We start from the raw sequence: 24,769 nt of genomic DNA on the forward strand, positions 1-24,769 counted from the left end.
AATCACTGAAGGCTCCTCATCAGCTTCCCACTGAAATGGAAAATGGGGTCTTGCCTGAAGCATGTGAGAGTTCCGAGCTCATACTTCAGGGAGCCACGCAAAGCTGCAACACCCCACAACCATCTGAACCCGCCCCCCCCCCAGCTTTCCTGTTACTCGGTATTCTGCAGATCTATATACCATCTCCTGAGTCTGCTCAGCCTGTCCCATGGATGAATGTTCATGAAAGGAGACAAGAGAGGGGGTATTCAGCCTCTCAGACTGCACAGAACAAGAGCCCTGTCCCAAGACGGGCCATCCTCATCTGTCAACTACGCTTCCTTCAATCCCCCTGAGGCTGATGGCTAGTGTTAGACAGAACCCAGGAGCACCCCAGGCTAGGCAAACCATGCAGTCCTTGTGCCCCTTCTACAGAACTGTAAAGAGGCCAAAGGAAAGGGCTTCACCAGGCATTGTGCTGCGCACCTACTGCCTGTGACCTAGAGCCAGAACCTCCTGGAATATTCCAAATATATCACATTGGCACAAACTCATTTAGACAGAAACCCCCATAGGATCCTAGAATCTCTGGGATACCTCAGGCCTGGGCACTGAGAGCAGTGGGTCCAGGTGAATTTTACTTTTTCCTGATAATGGGTCTGACCATCACTGTTTCTTCCATGTGAAGCAAATCTGCTCATGGGGATGACTGCAAATAACAGGGTCCACACCTTAGGGATTGCTTCTTGGATCTGAGGTGTCATGCAGTCAGGGCATCTGACCCCACCAGAGGTAGAAGGCTGGGTCTCTGTGCTATTCCCAAGGTCCATGGCCTTGGCCTTTCCTCTGCTCAGACAGCTTCCACTGTGGTTGGCCAAATGAGTGAAAGGAGTTTGGTTTCTAAGAAAGGGGAAATAAACATCATCCTCCCACTCCTACACAGATAAACAGGCACAGACACAGACACAAACACAGACACACACACACAATCTTACATGACACACACAAGGAGTGACACTTGCCATTTTACCTGCCTAAGTTTTGAACTGGAAAGTTACTAAAGTACAGAGCCTGGAGAAGCATTAGAGGCCACATTATTTCACAAATGGGGAAACTGAGGCTCAGAACAAGGAACATTGTGTCCATAGTCCCAGCAGTCTGAGCCTACCTGGGACAGAGCCCAGGTTTCTGAATCCAGGCCCCTTCCAAACATCTCAGGTCCCCTAGTAGTGTCTGAAATCAAGGCGACAGCAGACACTTGGTTGGCTGATACAACCTGACCTCCAGAGCAAGGGAGGCGATCATGGGGATCGGGGCAGGGCAAAGGCCACTGCACACCCAACACCCTCAGCCAGTAGAAGTCACTGAGCAGGCCTGGGAAAAGTTAGGGAAGATCTTCCTCTAGCTTTGCCAAAGACCCAAGAACTTACCTAGCCAGCCAAAGACACAGGACTCATCACTAAATTAGAGCAACCAGTGCTTTCTCCCACCAGCCACTCAGACATCTCCCAGAAGCACTGCCCCGTGTCCCTTTATGAAACCCAGTGAAGCAACAGTCCCTGCACCCCAAGCATTCCAGAACACTGCCATGATGCAGGTCCACAAACACAGACAGGAACAAGACCAAGAGCAGACACAAAATGAACTGGGCCACATGAGCCCCTGGCTCTCCAGCACCTTCCTCTACCTTCAACCAGCCTGGTCTGGCCTGACTTTCAATTCTTAGGCTGTGGCCGTACAACTTATCACTGTTGGGGGGGGTCAGGATGGACAATGGGGGGGCCCACTCTATCCATCCACAGCCTCTGCTAACAGTGGGGGGCATAGCACCCCCCCCAAACACCCTGGTAGCTATCTGCAGTGGCCCAGTGTCTAGGGCACACAGGGCAGTCTTTGCATCTATTTCAGAGTCTGGTACTGGAGCCCAGGTGTCTGGGGCTCTTTGCCATCTATGGAGGCAGGGAGACGGTCCTTGGGCTCTTGCCTCGGGCACGTGGAGATGAGCAGTGCTTCAGACTCACAGACTCTCAGGAAGACAGCTGGGTCATCCTAGTCATGGCTTTGACTTCAGAGGGGACAGGGAGTAACTGGAGACTCTGGGGAAGTGGGAGCAGCTACTCTGGGCCACCACCAGGGACAAGAGGGACAGCAAGGAAGCCACCAGAAGAGCCCAGCCCCACTTGAGTCTGGAACACAACGGAGATGGCAAAGGTCTGCCATGGGTCCCCAAACCTCCCCATCTCCATCCCAGTTGCATTTCTGGCTCTCAGTTCTTCTTGGATCAAGTGAAAAGCACCAGAACTTTTCTGACCATCAGCCCCATCTCCCCAACCGAAGTTTCTATTGGTGCTGTCCCAATGTTCTGGTACCCAGTAGCTGGGCATCTGGACATCAAGACACCAGGTGAGCATGAGGAGGCCTGGGGCCAGCCTGCACTGAAGGACAATGGGCCTCCCGAACAGGACCTCTGGTAAGGGCTGAGCCCAGGCTGAGAAAGGCCCATGTCACACACTGACGGGCAAGGGTGAGCACCAGCCCACCTCCCCAAAGCAGGGTCTCTCTTCAGCCTCAGTTCATAAGGTCATGCCTGGGGTCAGGCCATCACCCAGACAGGCCAGAATGCAGGGTGTCGCAGAGCCAGGGCTGGGAAAAGGTGAGCAGGATATGGGGTAGGGGATGGATAGGGCAATTATCCAAATTTGAGGAATATTTACATGTCAAATCAGGACCCAGGGGACCACAATGGGGAAGGGCCTATACCCAAACAAGGGGCCTCCCTCTCCCCCTTGGAGAGGAGCCCTGCTTCCCATCCAAGACCTGCCCAAGGAGGGGGAGAGGCACAGGCCTGTGCAGGCTTCTGCCCACAACCCCAGCCTGTGCAGGAAGAGGGAGAGGGGAGGCTCAGGAAGGGAGGTTCAGGTGGCTGGATTGTCAGCCGGGAGGCCAGACATGCGGAGCTGGGAGCTGCTCTTGCTCAAGATGGAGAGCTGGGTGCCCCCGTTCACCCCGCTGCTGGCCAGAGATGGGTGCCGCTGCTTGAAGTCCATGGTGAAGTAGCGGTTCACCTTCCAGCTCCGCCATTTCCTCTTGATCTCTGCCTGCACCTGCAAGGGGTAATTTCCGTTGACTTCCTAGACACTCTCCCCAACTGCTAGCCTGCCCTGGCTTGGGGTCTACCCATTGTCCCTGCCTGACCTGGAGTCTTCCCACTGCCCCCACCACCTCCGGCCCTTCCTGCTCCCCTAGAACAGCCTGCAACCCTGCTTCACACAGCCTCTGAGAGGCTTCTAGATACCTGCCTGCCCGTGCCTGCCAGAGAGCAGTCCTGGGGCTCACAGGGCTCTACCAAGCATTCTCCTTGAGCGGAGAGATCAAGGCAAGGGTCTTGGCCTTGGCTGACTAGCACTGAGATAGTCCCAGCCCTTGCTGATCACTAACACCAGGATGGTCCCAGCCCTCACAGAGCCGGTTTACGTGTCCCAGATATCCAGCCCTTATGAACAGTGACATCAGCTCCTCCTGGCAGACGCAACCTCTGCGACTTCCCAAGTGGCACCAACAGCAGTCAGGGCTGACAGCCACTAAGTGGTGTCATCCGCCCCTGAGCAAACACAGGCCCACACAGCTGCTGGTACAGTGAGTGGGGCCACGCCCAGGGAATCTCACCCTCCATACACTCCCCCTGCCGTATAGCTTTGTGCTGTGTGCAAACTGCACGGCTGGATCCAGCAGCACTAACCTCTCCACTTCTGCCTCCCACCTCCTCTGCAGGCCCTGCCCAGCTACCCAAACTCACCCAGATACCTTCCACAAGGCCATCTCCACCTCTCCTCGTCTGTCCTAATCTGACCCTTGCTATAGGCTGACATGGCAATCACTGAACCCAATATTCATTCTAGCCTCAGTTAAAAAATAAGGGGAAAGTCTGCTGGGTCAGGACATGCAGTTAGATGGGAGCTCTGGGCAGACAGCTGCTCATTCCTCAAGTACATCCCCATCCCATCTGCCCCACCCCCACACCTCTGCTCTAGGCTCCAAAAAGCCAGAGAAGAAGCCCCAAGCCATTGCCCTAGAGATGGAGCACTCTAGGATGGTTCCAAGTGTCTCCCTAGGGTCTGTTTCAAGCCCTCACCACTACTTCCACAGGGGGCAGGTCTGGATCAGACAAGCTGGTCTGCTGAGGGTGGCTACCAGCTCTAGCCAGCATAGCCTCCTGGCCCAGCCCCAGCCACCACCAGCCTGCCCACTGCTTACTGACAACTCCTCTCCTTACTGAACGTCTGATGGCAAAGAGGTTCTGGGCAGCTCTGTGCCAGCAGCACAGATGCCCTTGGGGAGCAGAAACACTCTGCAGATTGGGCCTCAGTGGCAAAGATGGAGAGATCCCCACCCGGATGAAGACCAGGGGCCGCATGGCAATTGTGCAACCAGCCTCCCCTCCCCAGTGCAGGGAGCCTGGCGGAGCATTGCAGACAGAGCATTTAGCCCAGCTGCTCCCTGATGAGTCCCACCTCCCTGTTGAATGCCAGTACCTTACCTCCCCATTCAGGAAGCAGTACAGCACGGCCACCACGAAGCCCTGGGGAAAGAGGATAGTACACCTGAGAGGCCCTTCTGCAATGCAGTGTTCACCCGCAATGCTAGGAGGGTGGAGGGACACCTGGATGCAGAAAACTACACGCCGGATAGGGGACAGCAGGGATCTAGAGTCCTGTGCTGTATAGGGGACATCTGCCCACCTTAAAGAGTATACCCAGGGAACCAGATCAATCTAGCCCCCACTGGTGCCCCAAGGCCTTGCATCACAAACCTCCTTAGTCAAACCATTCCTGTAAGCATTATGCCCACCTTTGGTCTTCCCCTTTGCTGACAGGAAGTGCACTTTAAACACCCAGAACAGACTTTCAACTAGTGCCCAGGCTCCTGAGGGGGAGAAGACCACGCAGGATGGAGACACCTGAATTGTATTGTTCAGCACCATTGCCCTTGTCCCCTGCCCTTCCCCCTCAGCCCTTCCTCCTCGGCTCTCCCTGACCAGACACTTCTGTATGTAGCAGAGCAAGGACCAGGCACCCAGTAAGAACTCAGCTACTCCCCCTCTACAGCAGACATAGCACTAAGACTTTCCTGACGCCTCTGGTCTGCTCCCTACATTCCCTGGTTCCTTCCTTCTCAGCCTGAAAGATGGGAGACTTGGGTTCTGATTCAAGGGTCAGAACTTCACCTTTACAACTCTGAGCCTCACGAAGCTAAGTGCCAAGTAAAATGGTCTTGAATAAAAATAGGGGCAGATGTACAGGTCATTCACAAAGGAGGCTCTGAAGACACCAAGGGGATCTGTCCCTCTGGTCCACCTCCTTCTCTCTGTCTCTGCCCATCACTCACTCACTCACCTCCTCGCCCCCTAACCACTCACCTGCTAGCCAGTGCATCTGTCCAGCTCTTTCAACTCTATGTGGCCAGGCCCTAAGCAGGATCTCTGAAGAACCAGGAACCCCAACTGGAGTAAAGCCAAAGTCCATCCTCCATGGGGTACAGTCCAGCAGGCCAAAGCCAGGATGTGGACACCAGGGCTCTCAAAACCACCCCATCCATCGTCCCAGGTTGCTGCAGAGTTGCAACCTCCATCACTCCAAGAAGCCTGCCTCAGGCCTCAGATATGGTGACAGCCTGACATTAGTGTCTCCTTAGACCTCAGGATCCAGACACAGTAACGGCCTGACATTAGTGTCAGACAGGGCTGCCCCCGTGCACTCGTAGTCTAGGATTCATTTCAGAACAGAAGCACCAAAGCCCCTAGGCACAGTGCACACAGTTCCCCCAACCAGCTGCAGGCCCAAGCTCAGGCCTCAGGCCCAGTCAGCTCCAAAGATTGTGCCTCTAGGGCATCGTGCCTACCTGAAAGGAACCCAAGCCCAACTCGAACACAAGTCTTTCCCTCTTGCTGACATTCTCTGGAGAGAAGGCGAAGACCGTGTAGTGTATTCCAAACAGAGGGATGAGCAACAGGGTGGACCGGGCCAGCCGTCTGTTAGGAGAAAGCAAGGCATCTGCTCTGGGTGCTGCCAGAGTTGGGGGCCAGAGGTGTGGAGGGCAGAGAGCCCAGCATCAGCCCCTGGCTTTCCCTAGTTCCCATCCCCAGATCTGCTCTCCCAGTATAGTGCAAGAAGCTTCAAAGAGCAGTTCACTGACCAGAGAAGTCACTGACCAAAGCAAGGCTTCAGGGCCAGTGTCCTGCAGAGCCACTTAGAAACAGAGGCAGGATCTATAAGGCTCTCTTGAACAGTGTGCACAATACACTGGGAAATGAAGGCAGGGAAAGCATAGGATGAGGCTGGAGTCTCCAGGCCAAACTTCTCACCCTGGAAGGAAGCCCTGTATATGGCTGCCCTTGAGAGCCAGAATCAGAGGTTTTCTGAGTCCAATGCTAGCTGGGGACACTGGCTGCCAATGTAGGCTGTGCTGATGACAGAGAGGGGATATGGGTGGACCTCAGAGACAGACTTGGGAAGGGCTCTGGGCAGAACTGTCTCTGGACACAGCCTAGCTCTACCTGGACAGGTGAAGCTGCTACCCAGGAACCTGGCCAGAAGAAGAGAAGGCATTTGCTCTGAAGTGGGGCAGGCCTCATTCCCCAGGCTACCAAGAGTGGGGTACAACCCTATTCTAAGGGCTCAGCGCATAGAAGCCACAGTGAGAGCATTGGAGAACACACATTCTGGGCCTGCTCTGCAGGGAGCAAGTGCTCCCTGGGCTTTCCAGAGAAGGATGCTATTACCCACCCTAGCACTCTGGCTCCCCGTGGGCCTTCCAGAGTGGTCCAGCCCTGCACTGCAGACATTGCCTCTCAGCTCTACCCTGCCCTGCACTGCTGACATTGCCCCTCTGCTGTGCCCTTCCCTGAACTGCAGACATCGCCCCTTGGCTGTGCCCGGCCCTGCAGACATCATCCCATGGCTGTGCCTGGCCCTGCAGACATTGCCCCTTGGTTGTTCCCTGCACTGCACTTCTGATATCACTCCTCTGCTGTGCCCAGCCTGTCTCCTCTGAACTGCCAGTCTCACCCACTTCTGGCATAGCTTAGCCCTTGGCAATGGACGGTGGGTCACTGGTGTCCATTTGATTGGGGGCAACATTGTGTGTCTCTCCCACCAACCCTTCCTGTGGGAGACTATTCTATAAATGTGGGGTTCTAGATTTCTAGAAATGTCAAAGACTCGGAGTCTGTGACACACCCTGGTGTGCTCCAGGTGGCATGGCACTCGGTGTCCTGGCTTCTAAGGAGGTGGAAAGAGACAGAAAGGGGAAGGTGGCCTTCAGAAGGAGGCTCAGCCCAGAAGGAGGGCCTGCATGCTGGCCACCCCTGCCTTATTCTGCTCAAAGCAACAGGTTCTCTAGGTCCCAACAGGATCTGAGCAGTCCCTGCTGGGAGCCCACGTGCACCTCCTCGGAGCAGGCTCTGCTTCTGGCCTTTCTCTCCTCTGCCCTCCCTGACGAGGCCCTAAAGGCAGGGAGATGCCTGCTTATCTGTGGCCAGCACAGCCAAGCACAGGGCAGACACCAGGAATGCCTGCTCCATGGAGGAGTCAGTGAGCCACATGGACATGAGAATATAGAGTCCTTAAAACTAAACATCTTCTGGGCACCTAGACCGCTGGGCACCAGGGCCAGGCACAGAAGGCAGAAGAGGATCTGTGGACAGAATGAGAGTTGGAAGAGCAGAGGGGAAGGGCTGGAAGTGACGGTGCCTAGGTGCTAGGGCTCTGCAGGTCTGGCCTAAAGGCAACTTTAAAGCAGAGGCTTACAGAGGAGGAGATCAGGAAGGGGTACAGCTCTGAGACCATCCAAGTCCTCCCTCCCATCCTCTTCTCCTTCAGATCTAGGTCCTTATTCCTGCAATCTGAAGAGGGCCCTTGGCAATGAAGATGCCAGACCTCTCCAACATCCTCAGGGGCATTAAGCCAGGTTCAGAGGGAGAAGCTGGGGTCTTCCAGGCACAGCTCTGCTCCTCCTCCTAGGAGGCAGGTGATGAGCATACCCAGATACCCCACGGTATGGCCCAGCGGCTGCTCCTGAGCCCCCACCAGACCTGCAGTGACCCCACACAGGCAGGGATGCCAGCTGGTGACCCCAGCACCTGGGAACACAGACTGTGAGCTTCACACTTGGTCTCATGGGTCCAAAGAAGGTGACACAAGGACCTCCTCCCCTAAGGAGCCAGCACGAGGAAGACAGCCTTAAAATGCCACAAAGAGCTTCTAGTGGTGGGGGCCGAGCAATTAAAGCAGGCCTCACCAGGGTATGAATCAGGCAGAAGCCAATACTCTAGTCAGAGATGATCTGGAGCACAGGGCTTAGGACCTCTGGCCTCAAATCCTGGCAGTTGGGTGGCCTTGAGTGAGTCACTTCACCTCCCTTGTAAAATGGAGGCAAAGGCCCACCTCATAGGACCCTGGTAGAGTCCCACACAAGGTGTTCTGTGTGCTCCCTCTGCAGGAAGGAAGGAAGGAGGCCCCTGACTTCTGCAGGGGGTACGAAGGGCTGCTTCTACAGATTCAAGCTCTGAGAGAGAGTTTGTAGCTACAAAAACTGAAGTCCAGGGAAGCAAGGAATCTGGGAAGACCATGTAAGAGGCGGCAGACACCCTGCCTCTCCTCCCTGTTGGCCCAGGCAGGCCCCAGATGCTCCTGCAATGCCAAGGCCTGTCCCCATCCCCTGCCCATCCCCCCCCCCCATACACGAGACTGCAGAGGACTCACAAAACACACAACATCCACATGCAACAGTGGGGCAGGGTGGGCTCAGAGGCAGAGTGGCCTCCATGCTCCTCCAGCCTGGCAGGACGCAAGCTTGAGGCGGCAGCAGCATGCGTCCCCCTCCCGGCCACAACTCCCGGCCACAGCCATGGCCACGCACACTTACAGAGTAATGGTGGACAGTTCTGACATCTTGCAAGAGTGCTGCTGAGCCCGCTGTGGCTTGCAGTAGCATTTCTGCACGCAGCTGCTGGGTGTGACAAGATTAGCACTTCTGTCAGCTGGGCCATTGGGCAGAAACAAAACCAAGGAGGGATTTGGGGAGACCCAGGGTGGGCAGAGAAGCTGAAGGGATGGAGAGAGGGCCAGGACAGTCATGGTTATCTTGGAAATGGAGTCTCTAAGAATTTCTGTCCAGGCTTACTTTGAACTGTGATCCTCTGGAGCTTAACCTCTTTGAGTAGCTAGGATAATAGGCATGAGTTTAGGCATCAAGCCAAAAGGTCTTTTTTGTATGCACACAGAGATAGAGGCAATTAAGGATGCTTTGCTCACTGATTAAAAGAATGTGGTTGGGTTTACAGGAATGGCTGGTTAGTCCATCATCTCCATTCCCATACTTTAAGGGGTGGCCAGTGACTCTTCAGCCCCAGTTGGATGGATGGTGGATACAAGGGTACATGTCTCTGCTTGCAGCCTGGACGGCATGCCAATACCCAACCTGAACTCTATATCCTGAGATTCCTCCTCTTTCTTTAGCTCCAAAGTGTGCCTGCCCTTCCTGGACCTGAGACATTTCTACAGTAAACGCAGGTGCCTCTGACTTTGTAAAAGATTTCTTAGAAGTGTTCGTAAGACCTGTAAGTTTGCCTGGAAGGGTGAGCAGGGGAGCAAGAGTCAAGGGAGAGTTCTCAGGGAAACTGAATCCAGGGAAAAAAGAAAAGCAGCCCCCACAACACCACCACCACTCCCCAGGCCTCCCTGTGACCCAAAGGGAGACAAGCTGCAAAGCAATCAACCAGCCGGTGGCAGAGCAGCAGAGCCAGGAACCCAGGAGCGTGAGAAAGACCAAGATGCGAGAGTCTCAGGACAATTAGAGAAAGGGAAAGGAGGTCCATCCACAGGAAGAGAGGGGCCTGGGGCTGCGGAGGTCAGCTCTGAGCTGGTTCTGAGGGAAGACAAGAACCTCAGACAAGGGGGTCGGGTGCAGCTGCCTAAAAAGCAGTCTAAATCAGAGGCAGGAGCCCCCTGCTCCCCTTGAAGCCTCTCTCTGCAAATCACAGAGCCTTGTCCCAGGCCCAGCTCTGGGACAACTGTGCTGTGTGCCTGGGGAAGGTCGAAGCCATGCTGAGCCTAGCCACTCCCATCTATCCCCAGTGATCCAGCACAAGGTTTCTATAGTGACCAAATGCCATGAATACTTCTGTGGCCAGGCACACTCTCTCGGAAGCACCCAGCAAGACTGAAGCTTATGGAGGCCCTTGGCAGGCACACACCACCACCTTCAACTCTGATCCTGAGATCTGCAAACGGCTGAACCTCTGGTGGTCCACAAAGTACAAATCCCACTGGGAGCCCCAGGGGCTAGGATGTTGCATACCCCAGGGCCCCGCCCCATCCCCAGGAAGTACTACCTGGAGCTTTAGCACTCTACCTGCAGCATGAGGCTCCATAGATCCTGTGAACTTCCCTGCCCACACTCAAGTCTGCCTCAGGGAGCTCTGGACCAGTAGCTCTGTGTTCTCTTACCATGGGGAGCCAGGCCACTGACTTGCTATGTGATCTTAGGTGATGTCATTGCCCCGAGCTGGGCCTCAGTTTCTCCATCTTCAAAATGAGGGTGATGACACCTACCACCTCCCCTGACAGGACTTGCAGGGATGGCCTGTGGCAGGTGCAGTGGAAGATAGAAGATGAACAGCTGGACTGTGGGCAGAGGCCCTGGCTCCATTCCCCTGAAGCTTAATTTTCCAGGCTTAAGAGGTGGCTGCCAGTGCTTATCTCCCAGAGAAAGTCTGCAAGGTGGGGCTGCACAGGTCCATCACCTAAAAACCTCCATCCTCCCATTTCATAATCGGAGGGCTTCATGGCAGTGCATAGGGAAACCTTGGTCCTCAAGCAGTAGCTGCCCCGCCCTGCCCTGCCTGTACCAGAAGTCAGCCCTGCTGCCCCAGGCTGAAATCTCCCTGCTAACTTCTGCCCACATTCAAGTCTCCCTGAGCCCTGATACAGCCCCTGAACCCACGGCTGGCCAGTCATTCTACCAAGAGTGTCAGGCAGGTGCGATGAGGGCAAGCTGAGCACCGCTGGCCCCTGCAGGGCCCAACACCCCAGTGGGTGCTTCTGAGTCATAGTGGTCTATGGAAAGAAGACAAGCCCTTATTATCTGAGCAGCTGGAACCAACCTACAGGAAAGGGGGTGAATGCTGGTCTGAGGGCACAGGCAGGGGGTCCTCTCGGGCTTTCTTGGGGACTCCCAGGCTTAAGTTTGTTCTGGAAACAGAGGAAAAAACCAGAGAACTGTTGTGGGACAACCTGGGAGCCCATGCACGGCCCTGGGGTCCCCCTTTCCCACCACATCTGCCATCTCCAGCCTCCCACCCCCAGGCTCTGCCCTCCTCCCCATGCAGATGCAGCCCCTCCCTCCTCAGGCCAACTCCCCTGCACTGGCACTTCAACACTTCTACATAGAGCTGAAGGCCACTAGGGTCTCTTCTTCCAAGAGGCCTATGTCATGTGCTAGGTCAGTTCCAGCTTTCAGCATGGAGAACTTGAGGCCAGAGAGGGAGCTGTGAGCAAGTCTGGGCACATGGCTACCCACACCACAGCTGTAGCTCCCTCCCTCCTGCAGGCTGGGGGGGGGGGTGTCTATCTCACAACACCTCACTCAGCAATCCAGACTCACTGGGTGTTGGTGGGTATGGATAGGCACCAATCAGTGGAGAGTGCTTCCAGGTGTTCCTGGTTCCTACCTAATGTTCCCTGTCCCTATCAGGTATTCTCAGTGTCAATCAAGTATTCTTGGTTCCCATCAACGGTTCTGGATCCTTATCAAGTGTTCTGGGTCCCTATCCAGTGTTCTTGGTTCCCATCAAATGTTCTCAGTTCCTGTCAAGTATTCTGGGCCTCTATCAAGTGTTGTTGGCTTCTATGAAGTGTTGTAGGTCCCTATCAAGGGTTCTTGGTTGCTAGCATTACTGGATTATTTGCCAACAGGGTCTCCCAATCCCTGGAAACAACCAGGCATGTGGCTAAATTCAACAAATCAAGCTGGTCTCTTATCTAACCTCAGCCTCCACCTTGCTTACATACTTCTACATCTGAATTTTTCATCTCTGGAACTTGAGACCAGCAGACATTTGGCTTTCTGTATATAACAGACTTGCTGAGCTTATAAAATATTTCTATACTACCCAGAACAGGATGTCCAAGCTGACTAAATGTAACCAGCTTTGTTTTGACCAAGGCTGAGTCCCTATATGTGTGTCCTTGGAAATGCTGGGAGGGGGGTAGAAAGGGAGTTAGAAGACCCCAGCTAGGGAAGAAGTCCTGGGGTCTTCAGAAGACAAAACAAACCCGCCCTAGAAGGAGAGGAGACTGAAGCCAGAAGAGTTCCAGAGAGTTCCAGGGTTCCAGTCTGTCTGAGCTGCCCCCAGGACCAAATACCAGAGGAGACTGTCAGTGAAGAACCAGACCAAAATCAACAGGAGAAACTGAATCTGGACACAAAGATATAGATTCATAGTTCACTGGGCAGTGAACTGAGGGAGAGCTGGGCCCTCTTTTGTGATTCTCTGAGATGTGGAAAGAGACTCCATCTCTGTAGGGCAGGGCAGGTAGTGGCAGAGGGCTGTCCCAACCAACACATCCTGATTTTCATTAATGTAACAATTTCCTACCATGGTATAGACATATAGAAAATAAGGATGGTAAAAACTTACAAAAGCATAGGAAAATGGACAGTATATTGAGAAAAAGAAATCCATCATTCCCAATGTATGACTGTAAAGGCAGAGAAAATGTGGTAAACTGCCCAGATGCTAGGCTAACTGTCCCCATCACTACTCACCTCCAGCCCCCTTGGGATTGAAGAGGTATCCAAGCTGGCCAGGCTGGCCAGGCAAGCCAAGAGCAAGCTCCACTTCCCCCAGGGCTCCCTAAGGAGCCCAAGGAAGGACTGGGGTCTTCATCACTAAGCGATCCAACCCTCCTCCCACCTATCCCCAGAGAGTGGCTAGGGGACTAGGGAGGGCTCTTCCAGGGCCTCACTGCCACCCAACTCATTCTTCCTGGACAGACATCAAGATGTTGTGGTGTCTGATGAAGACAGAACCAGGCACTAAGTATTCTGTGAGAATCCCACAGCTCCTGTCAAGCTGCAAGAGCCACCTGTGGTACGTCTCCAGCCAGCCACATGGAGCCACCAGCCTTCCCCCTCAGCATCCTGGCTGGGGAACAGCAAAGTGAAGAGCAAGCTCCAGTTCTGAAGGCCAGCAAGATGAGGGGAGGCTCCAATTTTGGAGGACAGCAATGTGAGGGGAAGTACTCTGTCTGATTTCAAGATGGTAAGGGAGGGGCACATCCTGTGGGAACAAGCTTCTAGAGTCAACTCCAAACATACTATTTGTGAATCTAATGGCTGTTGAAGTGGAGAACACCTCATGGTAAGAGATGTCTTTAAACCCAATATCCACAAATGAAGCAGACATCCCTCAGTCTGAGGAGGAGGGAGCTAAGGAAGTGGGAGGTGAAGCTGGCCTAAAGGAAAAGTGAAGGAGAGAATGAATCCTCTTCCAGCCTACCCCAGTAAGGACACCACCCAACTGACAGGTCAATGGCCCTCATGGGCATCTACACAATGGGCGGGGTGAGGGCCCTGTCAGGCATCTGTGTACCCAATGGTGCTCACAAGCTTCCCACAGAACCAGTATCCCCAAAGGAAACACATCTCCAAACAACCAAGTCCCTAGTTACCCTAGGGACTGTGATGTTTTCCACTTTAATTTTTCAAGAGTCACACAAGCTCTGTCATCTCTTTCTCTTTGCCATTCCCTTCCATGTAATGGATGAGAAGCTTCTGGATTGGCTGGAATTTGGGAGGGTCTGGGAAGGACAACTCTATTTCAGAGGCACTTTAATCAGGAAGCTAGCGCATCCAGTCAGCAAGGCCCACACCTCATCCCACCTCATGTGGGACCCTCAAGGCAGTCAGAAATGGCTTCACACGGTGGTACTTACAAGTAGATGCTGGATTCGTTCCCACCCATGTCTGGAGACTGAAGTTTCTGCACAAGGATGACGATGATGCCAATGAAAAGCACAAAATTAACCTGTAGAGCAAAAAGCAGTAGGTGGAAATGACTGTGGGCAAGGCTCCCCCTGGCAATTTATTCCCCAGGACACTCAAGATCCTACCCAGATTTATAATTCAAGATGGCAGCATCTTGATGGCACCCTCATATACCCCACCTCAGGCTCCTCCAGAGCCATGGAAGTAAAGGACCAAAGGTCCCCAGGAATACAAAGACTGTCATGCATAATCCAGACAAGTGAGCAGTTTCTGGAAAGAGAAAGAAAGTAGGACTGGGGTGATAGAAAAACCAAAACTTGAAAGAGAAGAAGAGGCAACCTCAGAGGTAACAGCCTCTTCTGGAAAACCTTCTCCAAGTTCATCTGAGCATAGTCATGTACACCTATAATCCTAGCACTTGGAGCTTGAGGTGCACACGTATTTGAGGAGAAGCATGTGTTTGAGGCAAGCCTGAGCTACACAACCATACTTTGTCTAATAAAAACAGAAAGAAACTCCAAGATCAGAGTCACGACGTGGGGGGAGGCAGTGGGGACAGGCAGAGGCTTTGCTAATTGCACGCTGCAGCACTTGCCTGCTCCAGAGATCTGACACAAAGGCTTTCTCAACAAAGTGGGAAGCTGTGTGTAGAGAAGGAGAGGCAGAGGCTGGGAGCAAATAAATAGAAACCAAACAAGGAACAACACAAGACTGCACGGGGATGGCTTTGGGGTGCAGCCAAAGCCATCCTTAGAGAAAAAGACTGAGCACCTAAAGCCAATCTAACTAAAACATAATAGCTGCTGAAAAATAACAAAGCCAGGAAAAGCTCACCACAAATTCAACATATACAAGAAGGAAATGAGCACAGGTAAAAAGTCCTAAGAAAGAAATTGGACAAAATAAGAGCCTTGATCCATGAAAATATTTAATGTTTGTTTCATTCCTTTCTTTAGGCCTTCAGAAAGGTGTCACACACTTCCTCCTCTGTCCCTCTTGTTCTCTGCTACATGTCTGCAATTAGCTCAGCAAGTGCTTCTCAATCCAAAAGGAGAAAATACGATTCAACAAATTTAGGGGTGAGAAAGAGGACAAGAGATATGTTTTACATCGTAAGAGAATGTGGAGCTGACCAAAAATCTCAGTTGAAGCAATAGCCTTGGAAATTTTAAAAGTACTCAAAGATACATGCATTAAAAGGCATCAGGCCAGAATAATTTTATGAACTTCAAAAGAAGAGATGCAATTTACATGCTGCTTAATTGTTTCAGAGCAAATCAAAAGACAATCTCTATTTACCTAAAAGGGTAACAAAATCCAGCTAACAAACAAAAAACCCAGACAAGAAAAGCCAGGCATAGCACTGCACGCCTATAATAAGCCCAGCATGAGAAGGATCCAGGTTACACACTGTCTCAAAAAAAAAAAAAATTAAAAGCAAGGATAACACCACACACACACACACACACACACACACACACACACACACACACACACACACACACACACACACACAGCATTCAGGAAGATCAATGCAAAAACTTTAAGCAACCTATTAGTAAGTAATTTAGCAAAGTACTAAAAGAGCAAACAGATCATAGTGACAAAGATTTCATCCAAGGAATGCACACCAAAAAAACTACAAATATTTGTCATAATATGAGTTGAAACAGTAAGTTTCCATTGTCCCCTAGAAGGCAGCAAATAGTTTGGTACAGAAACATCAGCAAAGACAGAACTATTAGAAGTTAGCGTCCTGTACTTGGGCCACAGAGGGCAATTTTCCATCTTCAAAAATGTTAAACACACGCATCTTTGTCCCTGAAATCCCACTTGCAAAAGTTTCTTCTAAAGATATAGTCACACGTGCTCAAGGCTAGGCACAAATGCATTCCATGTGGCACTGTTCACAGTGAAATAACTGAAATATTGTAAATGTTGATCACTAAAGAGTGTGACCACGTCAGTGAGTGTATCCACGACACAACTGATAAAAGTCAGTATTTCTGCTTGACTTTAAAAAACAAAACAAAACAAAACACAAAACATAGGCACCAGTGTCTCATGCCTGTAATCCTGACTATTCAGAAGACTGAGATCTGAGGACCCAGGGTTGAAGCAGCCCAGGCAGGAAAATTCTATGAGACATATCTCTAACTAACCAGCAAAAGGCCAGAAGTAGAGCTATGGCTCAAGAGGTAGAGTGCTAGCCTTTAACACAAAAGCTCAGGGACAGCACCCACACTCTGAGTTCAAGCCCATGATTGGGCTGAAAAATACTAAAACCAGCCAGGAAGAGAGACTTCCCCAATTCAGTGCAGAGTAACTGCCAAACACCAAAGTCAAAACAGGAACAAAAGGGACAAATGTTGGAAAGGAAGGGCAAACACTGTTTTTGTTTAAGGGTTATATAATTTTCTGCAGAGAAATCCCATGTGAAGCACATTAAAAGGGGTAAGAACTAGTAAGAAATTTCAGGAACATACTGAAGCAAAGAACAAAAAACAAAAGCCAATAATTTACCTAAACATGTGCAGTAACCCATCCGAAAATACAATGAAAGAATGTCCTTAGACCCGATACAAGCCCAAACTGGGGGACTTCCTAGATGTAAACCTAACAAGAACAAGGAAGTAAGCTTAAAAACGTCCCAAAGGCATTCAGTGAGGAAGTGTGTACCTCTATTAATTCCAGCATCACAGGAAGTGGGGATGGGAAGACTACAGCTCAAAGCCAGCCCGCACTAAAGTTAGCCAGGCTCTAGTTCAGAATGCAAGCTGAGTGTGATGGCTTATGCCTATAACCCCAGCTAGGCAGTGGGTAAAGGATCATGATCCAAGGCTGGTTCTGAATGTAAAGTCTGAGATTCGATCTGAAAAATCATACAGGTAGTACCTATGCCGCCATAGGGGAGGAGCTGAGCCATCTGTCTATCCATGTTGCAGGATACGATGCCACATGAGGAGAAGAAAGCCAGTCTGTGCTGACCATTCCAGCTCCCTCCTTCCATGCCCAGGTCTATTTCTACCCCTCTTCTTTGACCCACGGACACTCACCATGATAGAGCCAACAACAGGGCCTTTGATCACCCACCACAGAGCTGTGCTATCATTCATATCCCAGCAGCTGAAAGATGGGCAGAGAGAAGAAAGTCGTGTTCAGGGGTCAGCCCAGGCATCTTCAGAACACTGCCCAGCTAGCTGGGGTCTGTTCTGTCTTCCATCCAGCTCCTGAGGAGGGGCTGGCTTTCCTAGGACAGCTCTGTGTGCTGCAGAGGCCAGGCCCTGGCTGTACAGCCTTTCATCTGGTCACCCTTTCCCTCCACTCCTCTGTGAAGTCGTGGGGTCTTTGGTCTCCTCTGTGGACCAGAGGCCCCACCCTCAACTTTACTCCCCATTGCCCAGGAGAAAAACAGATTCTCTGAGCAGCCAGGTCAGAGAAATCTCAGAAATCCTGTTCATCTTGCTGGCTTCCCTGCTGATATCAGGACGGAGCTTCCATGGGGACCTGAGTCTGGAGAGGTGGCCAGGCAGTTCCTGTGAGGCAGTTCCAGGCAGTCCTCCTGGGGGGAGGCCCCAGGGTTACACTCACCCCGTGTCATCGAAGTAGAACCTCAGAGTGGCCCACACCGTCACACACACAGTAGGAGTTCCTGAGAAAACAAGCAAAGGGCATCATGGTAACAGAGGCCTGGGTCCCCTAGCACTGAGAGTTCCTGGGCCCTCACTATCCCTCACACCCAGGCTTTCTGCAAGGTGTGCACCTCCCATTCTCAGCTGGGGACAGGACTTGTGCTGCCTCGTTGCTCGGCAGTGTTTCTAGGGTAGAACTTCTCCCCATGGTGACCCCCATGGGCATTGAAACAAAGGGGTGCAGCTAAGACAGGTGGCCATCAAATCAGGCAGAGCTCCGTTCTCAGCTGGCACCCCCTGGAGCCAGGACCAAGGCCTCAGATGGGCCTCAAGCCAGAGCCCATGCTGGGCAGTGGTAACTTACCCCAGCCAATGATTATGTACCAGTAGAAGTATCTCCTCTCTGGGAAAAAGGTTTCCACCAGCAGCGTGAAGAGGTACAGTCCCTCGATGAACAGCCAGAAGTAGTTGGACACCACGCAGTAGTGAAAGAAAACCATGACAGCCTTGCAGGCCACCTGCAGGGCAACAGATCAGGAGGGGTGAGTTCTTGCCTGTCTCCAAGCAAACCCAGGCAATCTGGCCCTGCAGGACAGAGGCAAGGCCTGGGGCCCCTCACTTCCCACCTGCTCATGCACCAACACCATGAACACCTGAGGATTCAATGCTCCTGGATGGCAGACCTGATTCTGCAGCATCCTATGAATTGAAGTTTCTCAGAGAGGCAAAACAGACAAGCACTAAAGAGCAGACACAGGGCACCAGGCCCCTCTGTCCCACCAGGGCAGCCTGAGATCCCTACAGAAGGCTCCTTGTGAAATGAAGAGCTGGATCCCCCACAGGTAGAGGGGAAAATACCCTGGTCCCCAGAAATCTCTTCTCAGAGGGACTTCAAGCATACCCTCCCAGCCAGACCCTGGACTCCACACTGCTCTGTGGAAAAGACCACAGCCAGTGACCAGTGAATGACAGCGAGGTCTGTGGAAAGACCACAGATAATGATCAGGTGAATGATAGGGGCCACACAGCTGGCTAACAACTAAGACCCCTCTGAGCCTCAGTTTCCTCCTTGGTGAAGTGAACCTTAAATCCCTACCTGACCTTCCTGGAATGTGCTCCCAGTACAAGACCCAGTATGAGAGAAGAAATGTGTCTGGGCTGACTACTAATGACTGCCTCACCAGGCTTCCTTTCTCAGGCTTCCTCGATCATTGGAACAGCAAATATAGGGAGACTGGGGCTGCTGGGGGAGGGAGGTAAGGGAGTAAATGGTCTGTCTGCAGGAGTCCCTGGGAATAGAGGTCCTGTCTATAGGGGTCCCGGGGGGTGTAGGATCCGGGAGTGTAGGCAGCATCCCTGAGGTCCCAGGCTCACTCACGGTGGAGATGAAGCAGTGATTGCTGTCCTGCTCAGCATACAAGATCCAGTCCTTGATGAAGACAGAGATGGCCCTCAGCATGAAGGACACAAACAGGTTCATGTGGATGAAGTTCCGGGTGCAATGCAGCTTCCTAGGTGATGGCCAGGGAGGAAGGAGACTTGACCCCAAGCCTCTGCAGTGCCACTGCCCCCCCTCAGCCTCAAGCCCATAGCTTCCACACCGGAAGTTCCACTCGGAACTGCTTGGAGTCCACTCATGGCTCATCTCAATAAGGTGCCCACCTTGCTCAACAAACCCCTTTCTTGTCTCCACCCTCATTGGCTTCCAGCTCCCTTCTGCAGCTTCTGTCTATGTAGAACAGGAAGATCAAAGCAAGCAAGGCAGGTGTCCTGCCCAGCCTCCACCTGGCTGTGTGACCTGGGATAGGTCAGTTGCCCTCACAGAAGTCAGATTTCCACCTGCCATGCTAGAGGTCAGGGGAGCTTCCAAGGGCTGACACAGGGGCTGGGTTCTAAGCACACTTGCTGGAACATTTTGGGGATCTCACCGGAAACGGCACAGGATGACCATGGCAGTGGTAAGGGTTACAAGGGAGGTGCTGTAGCCGACCGTGTAGAGGGCCTTCACCGAAAGGTAGTAATAGTCCTGGGGAACACAGGATAAGGTTCTGTGCAGGGCCTGCTGTAGGCCACCAGCCACCACATGGGGACAGACATGGGCCCCCAGGACCTGTACCCAGCCTCCAAGCCAGGCTTGCCCATCTCCAGGCCCAGGCCCCCCTCCCTCAGCCCTGCCTCCCAAAGCCCCTTCTACTGGCAGCTGGTAGAGCTGCTTAGTCTCCTCTGCATAGGGCCTGTGTTCTGGCATTCTGTGCATGCTCAGTACATACTGAGCATGTTGAAGGAAAGTGTGCTGATTAGTGAGAATAGAGAATAGCTGAGCCTGGGGAAGGGTTCAGGAAGCCCCATACCCCAGAATTAATCCCTCAATTTCTGGGAAATCCAATGACAGCAGCCAAGGTGTGGGGAACCCATAGTTGGTGGCACCTCAGGGCTTCTCAGCCCCAGTGGGGTAGATAAACATCCTACTCTTTCTGGCTTGGTATACAAAAGGAACTCCAGACCACTGTCTACATACAGCAGGAACTTCTGGAGGACAGGTGTTGACATTTACCTGGTCCCCAGTCTCAGGCTCATAGTCATCAAACCCACAAGCATCAAAGTAATGTGGGAAGGGCTCAGACCAGCCATCCTCTGTGCAGTTCCGGCTCACCACTCCTGCATCTGTGTCGACAGGAAAACTCCAGTAAGGCACTAGGTTTGAAAGACTAAAGAGAACCCTGAAACTCATTTGCAAAACACCTTCATAAGTAGCCTAATGCCCTGCTGGGAGGCTTGGGACATAAGGCTTAGGGGTCAGTGTTTCTGAACCCGGAGCTCAGCCTTCACTAAGGTTCTAGAGGTAGAGGAAGCAAAGGGCAGGCGTAGCCCTTAACCAGGGCAAAGTTCTGAGCCTGTGCTTCTAACATGCCTGTGTCCCTTCTAGAAAATTCCCAAATGTTCACCAAGAAAGAGAGAGAGACCTCCCAAGCCCTAGCTAGCACATCATGCAGTGTGCAGACCAACCTCTGTGCTAACAATGACTGCAGACTGCTGACCCTCACCCCCCAGTCCAGAGACTTTCACCAGGGCTCTGGGATCCAGGGTGAGTCCACAAACCATGAAGGTTACAGCAAGGCTGGGTGCCTGGCAGCCCTTGAGCCCAGCCACTGCAGACAAGATTTCCCATCAGAAAACCTGTGGGTCATGTGGCTGGCCTGTTGGATTGACAGGCACAGACCCCCACTCACCCACCCAGTGCAACATTATTCACATGCATGTTCAGGTTTTCTTAAGTTTTGCCTTTCAGAGTTTGGTGGTCTTTTTCCTGTCACTAATATGCCTTAATTTTCTTTTGACTTCCAGCCCATTTTGTGGATATGAGAGGAGGGTAACTATGGGCCACTAAAAGGCAGGCACTGCTTCCCCATAGTTCAGGCTGGTTCTTGCTGTTCAAGGGGCAGTTTTAGCCTCTAAAGATTGCTATGCCATTCTCCTTCAAAGGGCCTTTAAAAGGGAGCGTCTCTCATATCCAAAGGAGAGGGTGGACAGGCCCTGATAGACATCTAGCTTCCAGGCACTTCCCACCTCTCCACTCAGGGGAGGCTCATCTTCTCACAAGAAATTGAGTTGAACAGGAGATGCATGCCAAAAGCGGAAGGAGGAGCTTCCACACATGCTACTGAACAGACCTGTCCCCTCAGTGACAGAGGATGCTTCTGGGGAGCTCATGGAAGAAACAAAACACAAGGCAGGCAGGGGGTTGGGGGACATAGGAAAGGACGGGAGGGGAAGACTCTCTGCCTTTCCAATCTGCCTCCTCTCTTCGCTGAGACAGAAGATTGAAGGCCAGATGTCCTCATCCAAGAGAGTCGCAAACAGACTTCCTGGGGCAAGCAGGAAGAGGAGAGACCCTGCCAGGCAAGAGAGTTCTGCAGGAGTGGAGAGCCTGGTTCCCATTGCTTCTACCAGGGCACAGACTGTGGAGGCAGTGAGCAGGCCCAGGAATAACGAGGGAGCTTGCTGCTGCCCTCCCACAGCTTCATGCCAGGTTGGCCCTCCTTCCAGGGAATCTGCCCCAGGGGCTGCCACTGGCAACTTCTGTCCCAGTCCTCCGGAAGTCCTAGGAGCCTGCACCTCGGCTGAGTTCCCCCCTCTCCCCTCTCCCCGCCCCTCTTACCCCTCATTTCCTCTCTGCCCTACCCACCAAGCCAGCTGGAAGAGAAAAGAAATGCTGCTTTGAAAACATTTTTTTAAGTGTCCTACAGAGAAAAGCCATTTCCTTTCTTTTATTTTCTCCTTTCTTTTTTTCTTTTTATAACCCAGTGTAGGCTCAGGAAAGTATAAACGTTTTGTTCCCAGACCTGCTCTATAGAATGTTGCTCTGACAGAAATCATCAGGCTGTCAAAACCCTGAAGTGAAGTCCTGGCTTCAGGAGACAGTTTTGTCCTGGCAACTCTGAGGAGCACAGAATTTCAGGGTAGTGGTCCCCAAAGTGGGCATCCTCCCCAGAGCGGGCCCCCCCCCACCCACTCTGGGAGCCTGGCTAGCTGGGCATACTCAGACCCTACCCAGACTCACTGAATCAGAGCCCACAGTGAGGCCCAGCCTCTGTGTGCTAGCAAGCCTATGGGGCTCTGTGGCACAGGCAACAGGTGTGTTCTACCTCTGGGGGTTCAGATTCATCAGGGACCACAGAACCCAGGGACCCCTTACTAGGGGTCTGCAAGGGATTTCCTAAGACCTCAGCTTTTCTGACATCATTCTACCCGTGCACTCAGGTGTATTTTCCATGGACACAATCTGTAGCTCTATCAGGGAGCACACAGCTGCAGAAGGCAGAGCCCAGCCTACAAGGGAAGCCTGGAAGCCTCCAGCCACCCAGACCATCTCCCACATCTGAAAGGACTAAGGGGTCAGAGCCAGCAAAACCCAACACCTGCAAAAACACTGACTGGACATGTATCATAATGCTTGGTTAATGGGCTTGCTGCCTTGCTCTTTGTTTACCTGCCAGGGCTAAGCCTTCTCTTGGTATGGAGAGGCTGGACTTGGGTCAAAGGAAGCCCCCCACAAATAGCCACTCTCCCTCTGACATTTGGGCCTGCCAGCACCAGTCTCACTAGGGCTGAGAGTATGTGGTGCTCAGGATGGCCTGCAACTCCATCGCACACTGGTGAGAGCTGCCATGGCCATTACCAGGAGGATGGAAGAGATCACAGGTGAGGAGGAAAGGGGGAATAGAAAACAACAAAGAACAACGTGGGCCCAAGGCCTGGGATTTCTTTGGCACTCAACACTCTACCTCAGCTCTAAGCCTGTTCCTCATCAAAGGGAACCCAGGATACCAAAGTCTATCCCCAATTCCCTCCTCTCTTTCTCTACTCTCCATTCCCATTTATTCCCTGTCCATGTCACTCTGGATACCCCCTTCCTATCCAAGACCAATCTCTATTCCCATTCACACCAAGTCCATGCTTCTCTGGCAACAAACCCACATTTCCTCTCAACCTAAAATCTTGTTTCCACCACCTCCATGCCCTGGCCTCTTCAGAGTTCAGCTGTGCACCATGCCACCAGGTCCCTCCGTTCTCTTGCTCGCTGAATACACAGTCTAGCTTCTCAGCCATTGATGTCTATGCCCAGTGAAGACCTACATGTGTGCATGCATATGCACTCTGCAGACAAGCAGACACATGTCCTAACCCTGTACCAGTGACTTTCAACCTCTGAATAAGTCAAGGGCTGTGTCCCTCTTCCTAAGCCCCGTTGCCAGGAGGATTAAGTTGGTTTGAAGAAAGGGAGGAGGGACAGATAGGACCCCTGAAGAACCTGGCCAGCTACTCCACCCGCCCCTGGGGCCTCCTGAGGCTGAGCTCCTGCTGGATGGACAAATGGACAGTGATCTGTCCTCACCAAGGTTCCTCTTACCGAAGGCTTCCGTCTCCCAGACTGCAGCAGAGAAAAAGAGACAGAATGTAGAGGTGAGCAGAGGTTGGAGTTGGGGTCTGTTCTTAGTGACCACTTCTTCCCCCTCCCCATCCCGCAACTCTGAGGAGAGCCCTGCTGGCCCCATCAGGCAGAGGAGACCTCTACCTCCACTTCCAGAGCACAGAGCTGTGTTCCAGGAGGAGGGGGAAGAGGGGAGAAAAGGGAGAAGGAAGAGGAAGGAGAAGGGGGAAAGGGAGAGAATGGGGAGGAGGGAAAGGGAGAAGAGGGGTAGGGGGAGGAAAGTCCCCACTTCTCCAGCATCTCCAAGACCCCACAGAGCTAACACTGCTGCCTGACTTCCTGGGAACTGAGAAAGCAAATGGGAAGTCGCACTCCCTCCCTCCCTTCCAGGAGGAGGGCAAGTCTCTCCAGTCAGCCTGTGAACAGAGGTGCTAAAGACTCTGCCTTAATGAGCCATTAGGAACAGGTGTAAATAACATTTCTGGCACTGGCGGAAGGAGGGGCAGAGGAAGGGCCTGTAAAGGAAATCTTACTTTACTGTGAATTCATTTTGTCTTTTGTGGTGGCTGTGGTTGAAAAGAAGCAATCTTGGCAGGGAATCTGACCAAGAGTAGATGCTCAACAAATCTTAAATAAATGGCTGAATGAAAGCAACTCACACAGAAGTGATTAAGTTAGTGTGTAAAAGACTGCTTTAGGAAAGAGCTGAATGACAGGCCGCTACTGGGCCACAGTGCCTCCATTCATGGGGCCTCTCTCCAGCACTTCCCTGCCAATCTCTTCCAAAATTGCTCAGTCCCCATGCCCCGGGGCTGGGAGAGCTAGGAAGTCACCCACCTTCTGGGCTGGCAGGAGGTCTGAGAAGTAGCAGTAGTGGGTAGCAAAGCAGGGTAGGGTACACAGGAGATGAAAACACTTTCTCTGGTCTTGAGATGGAAGAACAGAGACAGAAGCCTGTGACCCAACACCTGCCACTGTCTTTCCCCATGCTTCCTTCAGGCCCCTTTCCCTAGAGGCTGGAGTCTGAGGTGTCAATGTGAATTTGCTCCCAGTGCTTCTTAGACTCTGACAGGATGACCCGCTCGTGGGTCTGGAACCATCAGTGATCCCTGCCTTTGGGCAGAGCATCCTGCATCCACCATGCAGCTCAGCCCTGTGCCTACCCTACAGGCTCCTAAAT

General features: G+C 52.4%; 1 protein-coding gene across 3 annotated transcripts in view; it reads right to left on the bottom strand.

Moving 5' to 3' along the window:
* Positions 1–2,837: 2,837 nt before the first annotated feature.
* The window catches only part of Adcyap1r1 (ADCYAP receptor type I), a 34,976-nt gene continuing 13,044 nt past the window's right edge, over positions 2,838–24,769 (bottom strand). The window contains exons 4-14 of one of the 3 annotated variants that reach the window (XM_042695059.1): positions 20,212–20,321; positions 19,586–19,683; positions 19,036–19,168; positions 18,022–18,175; positions 17,617–17,677; positions 17,082–17,151; positions 13,974–14,065; positions 8,902–8,985; positions 5,878–6,007; positions 4,517–4,558; positions 2,838–3,083 (exon numbers count right to left, since the gene is read on the bottom strand). In XM_042695059.1, coding sequence (XP_042550993.1) covers positions 2,895–3,083; positions 4,517–4,558; positions 5,878–6,007; positions 8,902–8,985; positions 13,974–14,065; positions 17,082–17,151; positions 17,617–17,677; positions 18,022–18,175; positions 19,036–19,168; positions 19,586–19,683; positions 20,212–20,321 — 1,163 coding nt within the window. In that variant the 3' untranslated portion in view covers positions 2,838–2,894. Of the gene's footprint in view, positions 3,084–4,516; positions 4,559–5,877; positions 6,008–8,901; positions 8,986–11,144; positions 11,229–13,973; positions 14,066–17,081; positions 17,152–17,616; positions 17,678–18,021; positions 18,176–19,035; positions 19,169–19,585; positions 19,684–20,211; positions 20,322–24,769 lie in introns of all 3 variants that reach the window. The other 2 variants (XM_042695058.1, XM_042695061.1) reach the window with 2 other exon arrangements.

The sequence above is a fragment of the Dipodomys spectabilis genome, unplaced genomic scaffold (assembly GCF_019054845.1).
Source record: "Dipodomys spectabilis isolate Male_0828 unplaced genomic scaffold, ASM1905484v1 ptg000178l, whole genome shotgun sequence".
Lineage (NCBI taxonomy): Eukaryota > Metazoa > Chordata > Mammalia > Rodentia > Heteromyidae > Dipodomys > Dipodomys spectabilis.